The sequence below is a fragment of the Glycine soja genome, chromosome 12, assembly GCF_004193775.1.
Source record: "Glycine soja cultivar W05 chromosome 12, ASM419377v2, whole genome shotgun sequence".
Classification (NCBI taxonomy): Eukaryota; Viridiplantae; Streptophyta; class Magnoliopsida; order Fabales; family Fabaceae; genus Glycine; species Glycine soja.
This window is the reverse complement of record NC_041013.1, coordinates 37,389,304-37,406,072: the sequence shown is the minus strand read 5'-3', so window position 1 is coordinate 37,406,072 and position 16,769 is coordinate 37,389,304. Positions and strand designations below refer to the sequence as shown.

The window sequence follows — 16,769 nt, the reverse complement described above, 5'->3', positions numbered from 1 at the left end:
TTAATTCTTAGAGAAAAAAGTTGCAGTATTAGATTCAATAGCCAACACCATTTTTCTCTTCTCTTTTAAAAATTGAAAGAAGTCTTAGAATGTCTTTTTTGTAAAAACAATTAAAAATTAAAAGTTGTACGGAAATTATTTCAATTAAGTAAATTATTATGAAAAGACACTATACATTCACAGAAACAAAACAAAAAAATTATACTGAACAACAAATTAAGAATTGGCAACTTCCTCTAAGCCTATCCTGTTATCCTTTACACTGGGAAGCAAATCTAAGGTAACATTGAATAATTACAAATAATCCAAAGACAGATAACTAACAGAGATCTCCAAAAGAAATTATTATGCATGAGGTTTTCCAAATCACCTTGAATCCAAAATGAAAGGAGAATAGTTAAAAGAAGTACTTGAGCATTAGCACTAGATGAAACCAGGATGTCAAGACAGGTTGAAAAGGCCAAACCAGTAATTCGCTTTTAATGACCCTACAATTTAGATATCAAGTAGAAGATAGCCCCAAGAGAAAATATGAGACAAATTAAAAATAATAGCATTTAAAATGAAAAAAAAAAAAACAGATGCAATGCATAATTCATGTCTAATAAAGTAACTTCAAACAACTTGATTAAACCAAATAATTTCACAAAGAAATACAGACATCAAATAATAAAGATATCCAAAAGATGTCAAGTCCTCCACGGTATGTAAGGGTATGGCATAGTGGAATTAAGATACCAGTAGAATAAATTAGAAAAATAACAAGCTAATCCAACATGCTTGTGCAAATATTAATAGAAATGAAACATTAGTCATAATACTTAAATATAAATTTCTAATTGTTAAGTTAAGACCATTAGCATTAGCAAGAATTTTGAATACAAAAGATTTAAAAAAAGTTAACTCCACCTATAGTCCACCCTCTGCATCAGGGCTTGTTAAAAGATTAATATTATCCATGTCCCAAAATTTGATTTGGCCATCTTCACCAGCAAAACAATAATAAAATAAAAACTCATCTTTAAATTTATTAAATTATCAGCATTTACAACAGTGAGGAATTCCAGCCATCATTGCTTCATCCCAAAAAAATAATGGAATCCGAATTCCTTCTATTAAGAGAAACCCACAAAAATTTCAGCTCCATTTGATTCCAAATTTTAAAACCATCTAAAAGCAATTTCAATGATATCTGTATATGGACAAACCTGTCTAAAGACTCAGTCAACTGCACTATTTTTAGACTCACAATTTTCCTGTATAAATAAATATCAAAGTGACAATATTTACAAGACATGCCATGAAAATAGATGTAAACTATTTTTAGCCTTCAAGTAGTAATTGTTCACAAAACTTTAATCTCGACAATGAGTTCAAACACAAAAATATAAATAAGCAACATCAGAAAAAGGGGAAAGGAAGAGATGCAAAGCAACATACACATCTAGAAGGCACATTGTGTCCACTAATTCCTCTAAGGCTTAATTCAAAATCAAAATTTGAAGAGAGGATTGGAGTTTTCATCAATTCCTAATATTCCTGTGCTGAAGATGAGAATATCATATTGGCATTGTACCATATATTGTATGACCTAAGAAATAAAGACAAATAAATCAATCTGCCAAAAGAACTAAGAAGAACAAGAAATCACTTACAGCACTTGCAAGCTAGTTATTGTTCCAAGTGAGGAAAGAATAGGCCCTTGAATGCTGTTTCCACACAAGTTTTTGTGATGCACAAGTAACATAAGTATAAGTAATATGAAAAAGAACATGCTCCATGTTTCTATATCATAGGGAATAGTGAAATTAAAAAAAAAAAGGTCAGACAAACTCATGAAATTACTCAGGCTTAATATAATAAAGCCCACATGATCCTGCCAACAGTAAAAAACTGCATAAGGCTAATCCATAGTGAATATATTAGTAACAACATCAGGAGTAAAATTCATTCATTGAAAAATGCAACATTGTTGCATCAGGAATTCATGATCCAGGAAAATTACTTTATATAAGTTATGAAACATCTTAACTTGAAACCATGAAAGTTATGATAAACAAGCTACATTTGGCAACAAAAATTCTTGGATTCATGTTATTCAGGCCTATGGTACGATACTCTGAAGAAAAAAAATAGAAACTAGATTCATCAAAATATTTTTAAACCAATCATTTCATGATAATCAAGCCCAATAAATAAAAATGGGAAATGATTGATCTTGGTAGCAAACTCCTTCCTTGAAACCTCTAAAACATCTATATACCAATCATAATAATCAATCAACCTAAAACAATAAATATTATTTCTTCAATCTTAATTTCACAGGAATTTCAATCATAGTATACTACAGGAAATGCAGCAAAAAAAGAAAAACACTGTACCTCTTAATGCCAGAATTTCAACATAATTGAGCCTTAAACCACGAGCAAGTTGTTTCTTTACAAGGTAGCGAGCATTGTGCAGGTCTAGTTTCTCTAACTAGACAATAAGTAATTATAAACAAGACAGTATGAACAGGCAAGAAAAAATTTCTATTCAATATCATTTGAAATTCATTCAAGAAAAAATTTGAAGGAGAAAAATCAAACTACCAAAAACGGATATGTTCTCCCTCCTGAGATTAGTATTTTAAGTTATTTAAATCTCATAACAACCAATAAAAGGATTTATGATCTTTACCAACAGGTTCAGGAAGAGAAAGCTTCCTACAAAGTCCATCAATGCCAGCAGCAAGTATGGCAGTTAAGCCCAAGTATGGATTGGTAGAACCATCAAATGATTTCATCTCAAAGTTGCTCACTAGACCATTAGGAGTTCCAGGTGGAGACGTAGCTTGCAATGGAGTCTCCTTATTTTTGTTTCCCAAGAAAAGCTATGCATCACTCCATGTGTTAGAAACAAAAAATGTTACATACAAATGCACAATTGATGTTGGAGGAGCCACCATTGATGGCAATACAATCATCACCTGTTTAATTATAAAGACAGTGTAAGTTCAAATTACACATATAGTAAAAAAAAAAGACACTAATTTGAAATTCGATACTGTATATATTTTCATTAGATGAAAACTTTTTTTAATTTATCAGTTGCTATAGTTGAATCTTCGATCATGATATTTTTGGAAGTAGAAATGTCAAATCCATCAGTGTTAGGACTATCACCAGGAGCACTAATATTAATATGAGAAAATGTGGCACTCTCACAACCATTTACGTGTATGTGAGATTTTGGACTATTAATCATGTTCAGGTTGGTAACACTAAGAGAATTGAAGGAATTGATAATAAGAACCTGCAACATCCACATGAAAATCTCAGTCATGTGATATTGAGAATAAATTAGAAACTATATGATTATTATATTCATACACCCAGATTTATTTTTCTATCTCATTTTTATCCTTTTCTCCTATTTTTATATTTATTTCACACCACATCATTTGTTAAATTTATTAATTTCTCTCTCTTCATTTATTTATTTTTGTTTTTTTTCCTTTTCCATTCATACATGTATACTCCAAATTTGAGATGTATGTGTAGTTTTTTCCGAAACTATAATTTGATTCCTTTCCATCTTTCAAGTTATCAGTCATTTGACTACATTTGGCTTGGTATACACACCCAGTACTAGTAGGCCCCAGATTTGCCACAACAAATTTTTTAGCTCCCAGATTGAATAACCCTTGCATGTGGTGAAATGTTAATATAATAGTAAGTTAGTAACCATAACACCAAAATTTGTAGGAGAAATATTTAGAAACAAAACAAAGGACTTTATAAAATTATAATGCTGAAAAATATTACAATGAGCTGAACTCCGAGTTTTGATATCATGATGGTCACAAAGATTCCACCTCCACCAGAGGCATAGTTTACACCCTTCAAAACTATTGGTCCAATTGTGGAGGGTGCCAAATTAGGTGAGGTGAAACCGGACCCAATTCCTAACCTGGTGGAGCAAGAAAAACTCATCAGTCAAAACAAATAATAGTATATCAATAATAAACTAAGTAGCACGGGAAAAAAATGTATAAGCATATCCTATGAGACTAATTATCAATGAAGGGAACTGAATGAGTAATGTGTCCTTTTGATCAATTTTGTGCTCTAGAATACAGTATTATTAGAGAAACTGATGCAAGCTCCATTGGAGCTTGTAGGCCTAGGATCTTCTTCATCAATGGATTCCTTTACTTCTTGGAAGATGAATGACAGCCGAATGGAGAAGGAAGAGAGAGAGGAGACGCCACTTCAAGGAGAAGATGAGTCTAGAAGAAGTTCACCACCATAGGAGGTCATGGATAAGAGCTTGGAGGAAGAAGGAGATGAATGAAGGGAGAGGGAGAGAAGAGCACAAAATTTTGTGCTCCAAATGAGCTTTGAAATCTGAATTTTAATATTCAAATGATCAAAGTTGAAAAAAATGCACACACATGACCTCTATTTATAGCCTAAGTGTCACACAAAATTGGAAGGAAATTCAAATTTCACTTGAATTTGAAATTGAATTTGTGGAGCCAAACTTTGGAGCCAAAATTTCACTAATTATGATTAGTGAATTTTAGTTATGGTTCAGCCCACTAATCCAAGATTAATTTCAAGATTCTCCACTAAGTGTGCTTAGGTGTCATGAGGCATGAAAAGCATGAAGGACATGCACAAAATGTGACTATATGATGTGGCAATGGGGTGTAGTAAGCAAATGCTCACCTCCCCCTCTAAAATTTAATTGGATTGGGCTTCTACCAATTCAATTAAATTTATTTCCAACCACACACATCAAATATCCACTTAGTGCATGTGAAATTACAAAACTACCCCTAATACAAAAACTAGTCTAGGTGTCCTAAAATTCAAGGGCTGAAAAATCCTATATTTCTAGAGTACCCTACCTACATTATGGAGCCCTAAATACAAGGCCCAAAAATAATGAAACCTTAATCTAATATTTACAAAGATAAGTGGGCTCGTACTTAGCCCATGGGCCCGAAATCTACCCTAAGGCTCATAAGAACCCTAGGGCCTTCTCTTGCATATCTGGCCCAATCTACTTGGAGTTTTCTATCCAATGCCCTTGCGGGGTAGGATTGCATCAGAAACAGAGCAATCTGGATACAACTTATAAAATAAAAAATTACATGAACTTAAAATAATGTTCACATATCTATACTATATGACTGTAAAATTAAATGGAACAACTTAGAAATACTTGTTACTCTAAATTAGTTATTTCTATTTGATAAACGATATTGGAAAGCTCCTACTTCAACCTTAGACTTTTTCTTTTATGGCTTTTTTTCCTTGATCCATGACATACTCAAAAGTAGAAAGAACTAAAACCACTACCACTAACGAGCCTTTCAGTCTTCTAACTTTATTCAGAGACTGAGAAGAGAGAGTTATAGCATTCAAATGCACTCAGACAAATTATATTTTTGGAGCTTTTGTTATCTAACAATATCACACCTGCTAAAGCTACTAAACAATAATAACCTCACATTTCTAACACTAAGTCAATTGAGCACTTGAACTTGCAGAAACAACAAGTGGATTAACGCATAAAATTTGACAATTTTGCGGACTTTTGAGGTGCAATGGTGCATCTAAGACCACCTGACCTGCAAGAGAGATTTATGAAATAAAATATATTTTAGTCACCAAAGTAAGATAATAGAAGATTTTAGTGCTAATTGAAATATAATAAATTGAGAATAATGCAGACAACCCACAGTGATAGAGAGCAAACCATTATACAGTGATAACACTATAGACAGTGGCCAGTGCACATGAAACCAAAACCAAAAATAGAGCATTAATGATGCAAATGCAAGGGACACTGAGAAACTTATGGAGAAGAAAAGACATTGTAACTTAGTGAAAATGTTTCAAGGCTAGTGATGCTAACAGGCTCCTCCAGATCATTGACACCAGAGTTTCTCAGAGTAACTTCAAGATCATTAAATGTGTCCAACCTTCTAAGCTGAGAAGATCTTTCTTGAAAGTGAAATGTTCATTTCATGTGTGAATACTGAAGTTTACAGCTCTGAGAGTTTCGTGCAAGCTGAGTTAGTTACTTACCACAACACAGGTTAAGCCTTCATGAAAAAGATCTGGTGAAGCTGCTGTAGTACGCAATGCAAGGTCTAGAAGAAAGTAAACAACAGAGAGGAAAACAATAAAATAGAAAAGGAAAACCACATAATTAGAATATAGGCCCCTTTCAAAATTAAAATAGGCAATTGACAAATTAAATTTACTAGGAGAACAAAAAATTTAGAGTGTGTTTGGATAGAAAATTTTAACTGAGGAAAGTAATTTATCAGAGAATTTGAATTTCTGTAATTTAAAATTCATTGTTTGAATACTTTTTATGAAGAATTTAAAATTTTGAAATTTTAAAATAGAATTTTAAACAACTAAAATTTTGGAATTTCAATTTCCTTTTAAAAGGTGAGAAATTGAAATTCTCTTCTTACCGTCTTCTTCAAAAAATACGGTCTGAGCTCCTAAAATATTATTCCGGTGTAAGCATAGAGGAACACGTATAACTAGCACACCAATCATATCTTTTCTTTTTTTTTCATTCATTTTTTTTATCCTCATAATTTTAATTTTTTTTATCCAAACACAAAATTTTGAAAATAAAAGAATTTCAATTGAAGTATTTGAAATTCTTAAAATTTAAAATTTCTCAGAATTTAAAATTTCTCCATCCAAACACACTCTTAGGGTAAATTGAAGGATATTTCATTACTATACCTGCAGCTTCTCAACTGAGACTTCATCATGCTTTTTAGCCAGTTCATCTCGGGCAATATCCATAAAATGTACTAAGAAATCACCCTGTGTGATCATGAATATTATATTATAATACAATGAGTATAAGCCAAGAAAAAGGGTGTTTCTGAAGTGTACATTATCATTGGGAATTAATTTCTGCAAGGAAGAAGAAAACCAGTCTTTGATATGCATCTGTACAATAATGGGTAAACCCTTAAATTAGTTTTTGGTGTCAGTCACTTTAGTCCTGACTTTTAAAGATTCTTATTTAGTCCTGAGTTTGTAGTCATTCATTGTCGTCCTTAATGTCAATGAAAAATGAGATAGAAAAGGACTAAAACTGCTTGAATAGAAGTTATGGACCCCTCTTTGGTAGAAGTGATTCTTTCTTGTAAAGAACCCATTTCAGTACTAAGAGTGGGTTGATAACCCACAGCAGAAGGCATTCGACCCAATAAGGCAGATACTTCAGATCCTGCTTGGACGAAGCGAAAGATAAAGACTAAGGAGAGTGCCTTTTTACAAAGTTTGGGAGTAAATTTTAAAAAGGGACAAAAGGGACTAAAGTGATTGACGGATACAATCTTACGGACAAAGTTGAGGGTTTACCCATACAATTACACTGCCTTTATCAAATCAGCTGAACATTTTCTTCCAATGAATAAATCATCAAACACCCAAAACTCACGAAGTTCAAAACAAAGACTTCTATTTTGTAAAAGCTTTTTTTCAGCACACAAGATCTTACATAGAATAAAGATACACAAGGGGGAGTTTGAATTCAGAAAATGTCTCTTGTTTCCATTTTAATTACACAAATGTTACATCATAACATATAACTGTCTAATTTGAATTTAATATAAAATAATTATGCTATAACTTCCTAATACAAAATTGTAACTTCCAAATTCAGAACTTTGCCTATCATGTGCTCATGCAAGAAATGATCTTACGAGTTATGATTAGTGGGAATCATAGTAACTTTGAAAGATTTCCAAAATAGGTAAGTATTATAATGCTTGTGAATGCTTTTCCACTGTATTTTTTCCTGTATCAAGCATTCCAACTTCACTTCTTTCACCAATGCAATATATAACAAGATCACCATCTTTTGGCAGCACATGGCCATAGATTCACTGTGTCTTCCCATTTTCATTGCATCCATTTTTTCAGATTTTCATTTTATCTATTTTTCCCATAATACAGAAACCAATCAGGCACAAGCACCATTCTCAAATTCACTCTGGAGAGAACAATTATAACTACAATTATAAAATTGTGATAATATACATTATAATACTCATTAACAAGGACTACAAACTACAAAACAAAAGGGTTGTTAGTAGAAAACCTGAAACATCGATAAATATAAATACCAAATTACCAATTATGAGTGAATCTAAGATCACAAATTAAAGTAAAGGATTTGGATCCCAAACTACCTGGCGAACATCTTCAGCGTGCCGAGTATATGACAGTGACAGAATTCCAAATTTGTTTTTAACACCCCAGGTGCTTATAACCTGAAACAAATAAAGCAAAATAAATCATTTGAAAAGATATTGTGGAACACAAACAATAATAAAAAGTGACCTATTGCACAGTAAAGTTAACATTCTGGGTTCAATGATATTACCTCTAGCCATACAGAAGTAGTTTGTGTGACACCCTCTACCACACACATATTAATAATAATAAAAAGGAATAAGAATGTGGAATAAATTGAAAATTTTAAAACACATTTAAATAAAAACATTTCAAAAGGATAAAAGATTCACATTTGCTCAGTGATAAAAATAATGATAAATCAATCTCAACTGAAAACAAGGTCGCTCATTCTGAATGAAAAGAAGTCACACTAAAGCAGAAAGCATAAAATAATTATATTATTCTTGAAATTATAACATATGAAATAAAACCCTATGCCCCAATCAGAGCATTTTCCTGGCACATGCTAAGCTTCTCCATCTCTAACATGAAACTCGTCATATATTGGCTCATCTAAAACAAAATAATAATCAATCCAAACACAAACATACACCACGAATGAGTTGTCACATTTATAAATAAAATACAGATAAACAAAAATATAAGCAAAATACATTGTACAATTATTTAAAACATATCTCAACTTAATACAATCCACATCATTTCACCGCTTTATCGTTTAAATTTATTTTCAATCACCAATCACATTACACATGAATCACACACTCCAAAAAATAACATCAAAACATCCGTCGTTAAACTCAATGAAAGTCAAACACAAACATTATGAAACAGATACACTAGACTCAAGTCTACATGCAATGTGGTACCATTTTCAGTGAAAAACCTCGTCGGATGTTTAGGAGTACATGACAAGACACGCCTCACAATGGGTAAATCAGGTCACTCTCATTAAGTAAAATCATAGGGAGACCCGTCAGGGTCACTTTATCTTGCGAGAATGATCCAACCATATGAGATCGGCATAGACTTAAAGGAACACTCAAACCGAGTGTATTTACCCACAAAGTCTAGACTCCAAGAAGTCCGTCAGGGTCTTTCCCTTCTAATTCAGGTTCAACCCAAAAAATATTTTAACACACTGCCTATAAACTATGCAATACATACAACTACTCAATTGTTTTCAAAATCTCAATTATTTTCAAAAAAATGATTTTAACTCGTCGCGCCTTAAGTGATTAAACTCGTCAGGTTCCAACAGTGAAACCCATCATAAACTCATCGCTCGTCGTCCTTAAAGGGTCTTACAATTATGTGATTGTATAATTCATAGCTCACAACTCAATACATATAACATCTTTAACACCTGTGTATTTCATAATTCATTACATACTAAAATTTATCATTTACACACAATCTCAATCACAATTTCATGATCTCAATAAAATAATTTATCACATCTCATGAATCATACACATATCACCCAGTACTAATATTTACATGGCACAAAACATGTATAAATTAAATCAAACTATATTATTTTAATTAAAAAGAACTTCTACTACAAACAAATTAAAATCTAGCAAAAGTAATCATTATTAAGCAACAATTTCTACAACTTAATAATTTCTATAACTTTATTCAATTTTTATTTTTATTACTTTTATTATTTGAAATATTTTTGATATATATATATATATATATATATATATATATATATATATATATATATATTTAATATATATACATATAACCAAAAGGAAAAGAAAACCAGGACCACGCAAATTGGAACGCCACTTTTTTTTCTTCTCTGCAATTCGTAAACATGAACGCGCAAATCAACAAAATGGTTAGAATTAATTCACTAAGAAAGTGAAAATCAAATTGGAAAGTCACTTTGGGTTATATATATATGATTACTATTATATAATTCAAATTAAAATCAAAGCATTGAAACGTGTAAATAATTCAAGTGAAATCAAAACCTGCAACATATGTAAATAAATCAAATTTGCACGAGTGAAATTTAATCACAATGACAAGTGAAAAATTTAGGGGAAATAGAGTTTAATTTATTTTTTTTTAAAAAAAAAGAAACAACTCAAAATAACTCAAAATTGATCCTCTAGGAATCCCATGTTCATTCTAGTCCCCAAGCAGAAGTAACTCACCCCTTATCTCGATGTAGTCTCTCAAGCATTCTTCGTTAGCAATGGTGGTGTTTCTGGTGCTCTCTAGAGCTCCTCCTCTAAAAAAAAGGAATAGAAATGTTTTCTAAAGCCGCTTAGGGTTAAAAAGTTCCTTTATATAGTGAGGAAACTTATGACCTAATTCTCTTATTTATTTATTTATTTAAAAGAAAAGTCAAAAGACACGATTGTTACAGTTTCACTTCCTGTGAATAAGTATTGATGGATAAAAATGGTGTCTCCCTTCTTCATTGCCTATAAATAGAGAAGCGCTCCACCATTTTCCTCTCCATCGTGGGCCTCTCACTCAGCGCTGGCGTAACTATATATCCTTCTTACTTTTATTACATTTACTCTTGTCTTTCTCTTTCTCTTCCGCTTCGCCTTCCTCTTCTTCTTCTTCGTCTTCGCCAATCTCTTCTTTCTTCTCCTTAGCAGCGTCTTCCTCTTCTACTTCCTGAGAATGATGCTTCCTTGGACAACGTCGCTACAACATCTGAGGACGCCAATGCCGACAACAAGGACGCATTTTTGCGCGGACGCCGTCTTGGAGGGGAGGCTTGGTGTCTTCTAGGGTTTTAGTGGCCATGTTTTTGGTGGGAAGGGGGAGAGAAATTAGGAACCATAGCGGAGAGCGAAACGACATCATTGAGGGTTTGGGAGATTCTGTGGAGGAGGTGGAGGGAGAGGGGATTTGTTGTGGAAGAGGTGGGTGAGAGAAGCCGAAAGAGGTAGAAGAGGAGTCGGAGAGTGAAGCGCAAGAGGGTAGACGAAGACATTTAAAACTAAAAAATACATTCACTTCTAAAACGATTTTGTAAAAATTGTCTTAGAATGACAGTCTTTCGGTAAAACTGTCTTTGTTGAGAAATCTCATATTACAAAATTGTCACAGTTATATATACCAAGACAATTCTTAAGGAACCGTCATCATTTCACCGTCCTAAAAAATATTTTTTCTAGTATATAGTTATTCTTTATTTAAATTATTTGTGTTAAACCATATAATAAGTTTAAAATAATAAAAAATATAATTAAATATTTTTAAATCATATATAACATTAATTTTGTCACATCAATAAAATATTACATGATTTCAAATTATATATTGTGATTTTTTTATATTTATATGATATAAAATTTTAATTTAATAATTCATTTTGTAAAACAATTATTTAAAGAAAGTTATTAAATAGTGAAAAAATAATTTAATTTATATTGGTATAAATCTATCTATTCTAATTCTTTTAATAATTTGTTATAGCATCGTTTAAAAAAAACTTATTAAGGATATCACATGAAAATGTCGAATTAGTTCCTTACAGTACATTTCTTTTGTTCATTCACGCACTACAATTCAACATCATCTTCCGCCATCAATTACTTGATCTGGATTCTGTTTTGGAGGCAATAAGATACAAGTCTTGGGTTGGAGGCTAAACTCAATCTTTTCTTTCCTCTTTTCCTTTCCTTTCTATGTTTGTTTCATAAGAATCATTTTATATTTTTGGGAATCATATCTTGGAAATGTTATTCTTTGACATATATAAAATATGTTTATTTAACATTTTTAAAAATATTTTAAAAATTTTTATTGGGAAATTCAAACGAGAAAACATAAAAAGATAATAATCATAAACAATCACATAAATAAATTTAATATCATATTTTAACATAAAACCTTAAGTCTCATTAATATTAATTTTTCCGGTATTTATCTTTCTTAGATTTTCCAACAATTGGAAAATAATAAATAAAAAATAAAATAAAAAAGGAAAGTTATAGTGAAATTATAAAATAATTTATCACATTCTCGTGAGAATGTAAATTTCCGTTCTCATTGGTGTGAGAATAAAAATTACGTAGAGATAAAAATACAACTTTCCCGAAAGGGAATTAATATTTTTAGATAACCATCTAACAACAAACATAGGAATAAACATACATATCTTTATATTCTCTGGAATACAATATAATTCTGTGATACAAACCTCCTCATTCTCTTGTTTCAATGCTTAATTATGATGGATGGGGAGGGACACGGGTTCCGATTTCTAATAGTTGAGGCTTTAATGTTGTAGGATGAATAGCAACTGAGACATATGTTGTTGGCTCGGGTTTGGTATTTATGGGGTTGGGGATATGTCTCTAAACGGAATTATATATATATATATATATATATATATATATATATATATATATATATATATATATATATATATATATATATATATGTATATATATTTTGTTGGGTAGGATTTTAATGCTGGTGCATTTTTATGCAGGGGGTACGATAATTGTATAACATAATCATCTTGCTTGTATTTTACTATTTATTAATATAGACAAAAAAACATTAAAATTATAAACTATAATGTAGTAAAGAAGAATTTTATTTGATTAATATAGGTCATAAGTCGTATGATTGATTTAAGTGGATTTTCTCATTAAAATTTGGTTTAGACCGGGATGAATATTTATGGATTTGAATTGAATTATGATGTTTACTGAAGATACAAGCAAATAAATACTATGTGAAGGGGTTATGCATGTAAGAGACATTGCTTTATGGTTTAGAAATGGAGAAGACTTTCATCAGTTTCAAGAATATACATGTGTCTTTTTGTAAATGAAGAAAAAGGGGGAGTAGATTGTAAGGGTATTAATGCTAGCAGAAAATCGTTATAAACCATGGGTGAAAGAAACAAAAAGTCATATTTTTAATGATTTGGTTCAGTTTTTGGTTTCTATTATAAAAATCAAATTGAACTATTAAGTATACTTATATTGATTTTACTCAATAGATTTTTAGTATTATATAGTGTTAATTTAAACTTTTATTAATGATAATATGTGATCTATAATATACATGAATTTAGTTTGAATTTGATATTACATTTAAATTAAATTGAATCACATTATTTTATACTTGTATTTTTTATATTTGATTTAGACTATTTTTATAAATAAAAAAAATCAACCAAATTAACCACAATACATGAATTATCTTTTTTTTCTTCTTTGGGAGCGAAAATTTCAGCAAATAGTATTGGTGTGCAATTACTGTCCAATGCGAAAGCCAAACCTGTATTCATTGATGTAGTTGTAACGTTTTCTCTTTCTCACTTTCGACCAGATGACCTTATTAAGATTCACAAAAAAATGACCTTATTAAGTAATTATTTAGTTAAATTGCTTCTAGAGAAACAACCATTTTTATAAAAAAAATATCTTTAAAAAATGATAATAATAAAGAATATTTTTATAATAAGCTAAATTGAGTACATGCCAAATCTCTACTATACTCGCTGATATAAACAAAAGTTAATTATACAATAAAATATTTAATTTTAATATAAACATGTTGAAATTAATTATATTCTTGAGTTTGTTAATTATTATGTTAAGAATAATGTATAAGGAATAGAGTAAAAGGTTTTATATATATATATATATATATAAGATTCATTATCAATATATTTCTATTATATTTAATAGAATTTAATGATAATACATTGATAATGTAAAATAATTTGATATTATCATCTAATTATAAATTATCATTAATATGATTTTTAAGATAATTTTATAAAAGATAATAAATATATCATATATGATATTTTATTATTAGATGAAGGTGTAAAACTTTTATATTATTAGTACATAGTTTTTTCTTCTCTATTTATTTTATTTATTTATTGTTCCTTTAATAATCTCTACAAAATGTTTAACAATTGTTTATATCATTTTTTTTTAAGAAAAAGTTGTATATATTTAGAAGGAGTTCAGTTTAACATCAATAAACTTCCAATTTCCAAACATCGATGGTACATAAAATGGATTAACAAGGGTGCACTCAACCAACCCATAGACGGATATCAGAAAAATGTATAATTTCCTATAATTTTTTCTTCTTCTTCATCACACTAATTAATGCATTTCATATTTTTTCATTATAAAATGAAAAATTATGAAATCGAATGATTAATCTTGAAAAATATAAAAATAAAGATATCAGAATTTTTATTACAAGTAAAGATATAAGATAAATTTACTGGTTAAGAGGAAAAAAAAGCCATAATTCTTCCTTATAAAAAAAATTAACATTCTAATAATTAATATCTGTGAATAAAAAATGTTTATTACACTTAATGTGTGAATGGGAACAGAAAGAGAAGCAAAAAGAAAGAATCTAGAATAAGATGGAAGGGAAGGAAGGAGTATATATAAGATGAAAAAAAAAAAACCTTCTATAGAGGAATTAGAGTGTATGCATGTACGTGTTTAGAGAAATTCTCTCCTTACGGCGTATGCATACTGAGAGCGCCGTATATTCTGCTTCCGCTTCTTGTACACCATCCCTGCCAACACGATCACGCTCGCCGCCACGATTACTCCGATCGCTAACCCTGCCTTCTTGCTCCCGCTCAATCCTCCTCTCGATGATGAATTCTCTGCTCTGTCATCCTCGTACACGTCGATGTGGTTGCCGTCCGCCGGAGAAGGCGCCGGAGAGGATCCCGGTGAATGCGCCGGAGAGGCGACGGGACTCCGAAAAGGCGGTGATGAACCTAGAGGTAAGCTGGCGGGGGAAGCATTCGGAGCATGGACGGAATATGACGGAGACGGTGACGGAGATGGTGCGGAGAGAGCGAGGTGCAGTGAAAGAGAGAGGAAGAGAAGAGAAAGAAGGAATAATCTTGCACTTGACATATGTTAGTTATTTCTAAGAAAAAGAAGAGATAATGTGGATCTGAATTCTGAAGAGAATGAGAAAAGTGTTTGAAAAGTTGAAGATATATGGAAAACCGTAATAGATCTGAGTCTGCAACAAATTAAAAAGCGAGGGAAGACCTAAATATGCGAGAAAATCAGAATGGCATGGAATCGGACACGTGGCAGTGTAGAAAAGGAAAAGTGGATTCGTATTAGCTGAAGGAAGGAAATGCACGCAACGGAAAAGAAACTAGAGTTTAGGGGTTTTAAAGAAGCTAGCGTGAGAGTTGACGTGATGCAAAATCACGTTGATAGGTAACGTTGTTAAAATTAATTTTAAATCAAATTAATTTTGTAAGATTGACTTTAAACTGACATAATTTGTATTTAGATATTTTATTATAAAATTAAACTATGAAAAAAATTTAATATATAATAATGGATTTAATAAGAAAACTACTTAAAGTTATTTTAATTTAAAATCAATTTTAAATTCTTAATCAAATATATGAAAATATATCTAAAATCAATTATAGACTTCAAATAAATTTTTTAACGCCAAATCAAACATACACGACTAACCAATTATGATATGGTGTGGTGTACATGCAAAGGAAAAGGAAAAGTCGATTGGATTCTATGTATTTGGACACACGCAGAAGCGTTTTTTAAAGAGATAGCAAACTTTGCTTTTCATGTAATTTAGGAAAGATGTTCACATTTTCTGCGGGTTTAAATTTCAATATGCATGTCTATTTTACGTCTGCGCATGTTGATTCATAGTTTCATACGCCGTGTATTTATCCCACACCGGGTATAAATTGTTTCATGGTCTTGTCATGTTCTTGCTTGCCGTTTAAAGGAGGCGAGTAGTGCGAGAGTTTCTTTGTGAAGAAAAATAAGAAATTGATATCCTTATAAAAAAAAATGACCACAATCTTTTAATATTTTCAAAGCAGAGAAGTATTTAGTTAGTGAGCTGGTATTACTTCTCTTTCGGAATAATTAAAGTGGCCTTCGCAAATATACATGATCTAGTAGAACCATCTAGAATATACTGAAATAGAGTAATGAGAGTATTGAATAACTAGTTGGGTGAGCTGAAGGATACACTGACTGATTGTTAAATTAATTGATATGAAATTGGTATTTAATATATAACATAATTCCCCCAAATTGCCAATTGCATTTTGAAGTTTGGTAACAAATGAAAACACGAACTGTGCTCCTAAATCTAAATTGCAACATATAATAGAAAACTATATCCATATAAAAACATCAATTGCTCCAAAATTTAAGGTCTTCTTACACATCTTATTATCTTATAAATAAAAAATAATAAATAAAATGTACATATTTTATGTTTTAAAAAATATAAAACACATTAGAAGTAGCAGGATTAGTAACTAAGATGTTATAGGAGGATTTTTATAATTATTCTTTGAAAATATTTGTGAAAGAATTGATTAGTGAAAAAAATTTGATGAAAAATAATATTTAGTATTTTAATAATAAATTTTTCTTAATATTTTCATTTTTTTATTCTTAATTAGTGTATTTGCATATTGTTTGGGTCGCTATTATAGTGGTGTAAATTCCACTAACTTTGCATATGATTAATCTTTTTTTTTTA

At 30.6% G+C, this 16,769-nt stretch overlaps 1 protein-coding gene across 1 annotated transcript; it reads right to left on the bottom strand.

The window, feature by feature from the left end:
* Window positions 1-14,508: 14,508 nt before the first annotated feature.
* Window positions 14,509-15,364, bottom strand: LOC114379482 (cyclin-dependent kinase inhibitor 1C-like). The gene has a single exon (XM_028338152.1). The coding sequence runs from the start codon at window positions 15,131-15,133 to the stop codon at window positions 14,705-14,707; it is 429 nt and encodes a 142-aa protein (XP_028193953.1). The 5' UTR covers window positions 15,134-15,364; the 3' UTR covers window positions 14,509-14,704.
* Window positions 15,365-16,769: the final 1,405 nt, after the last annotated feature.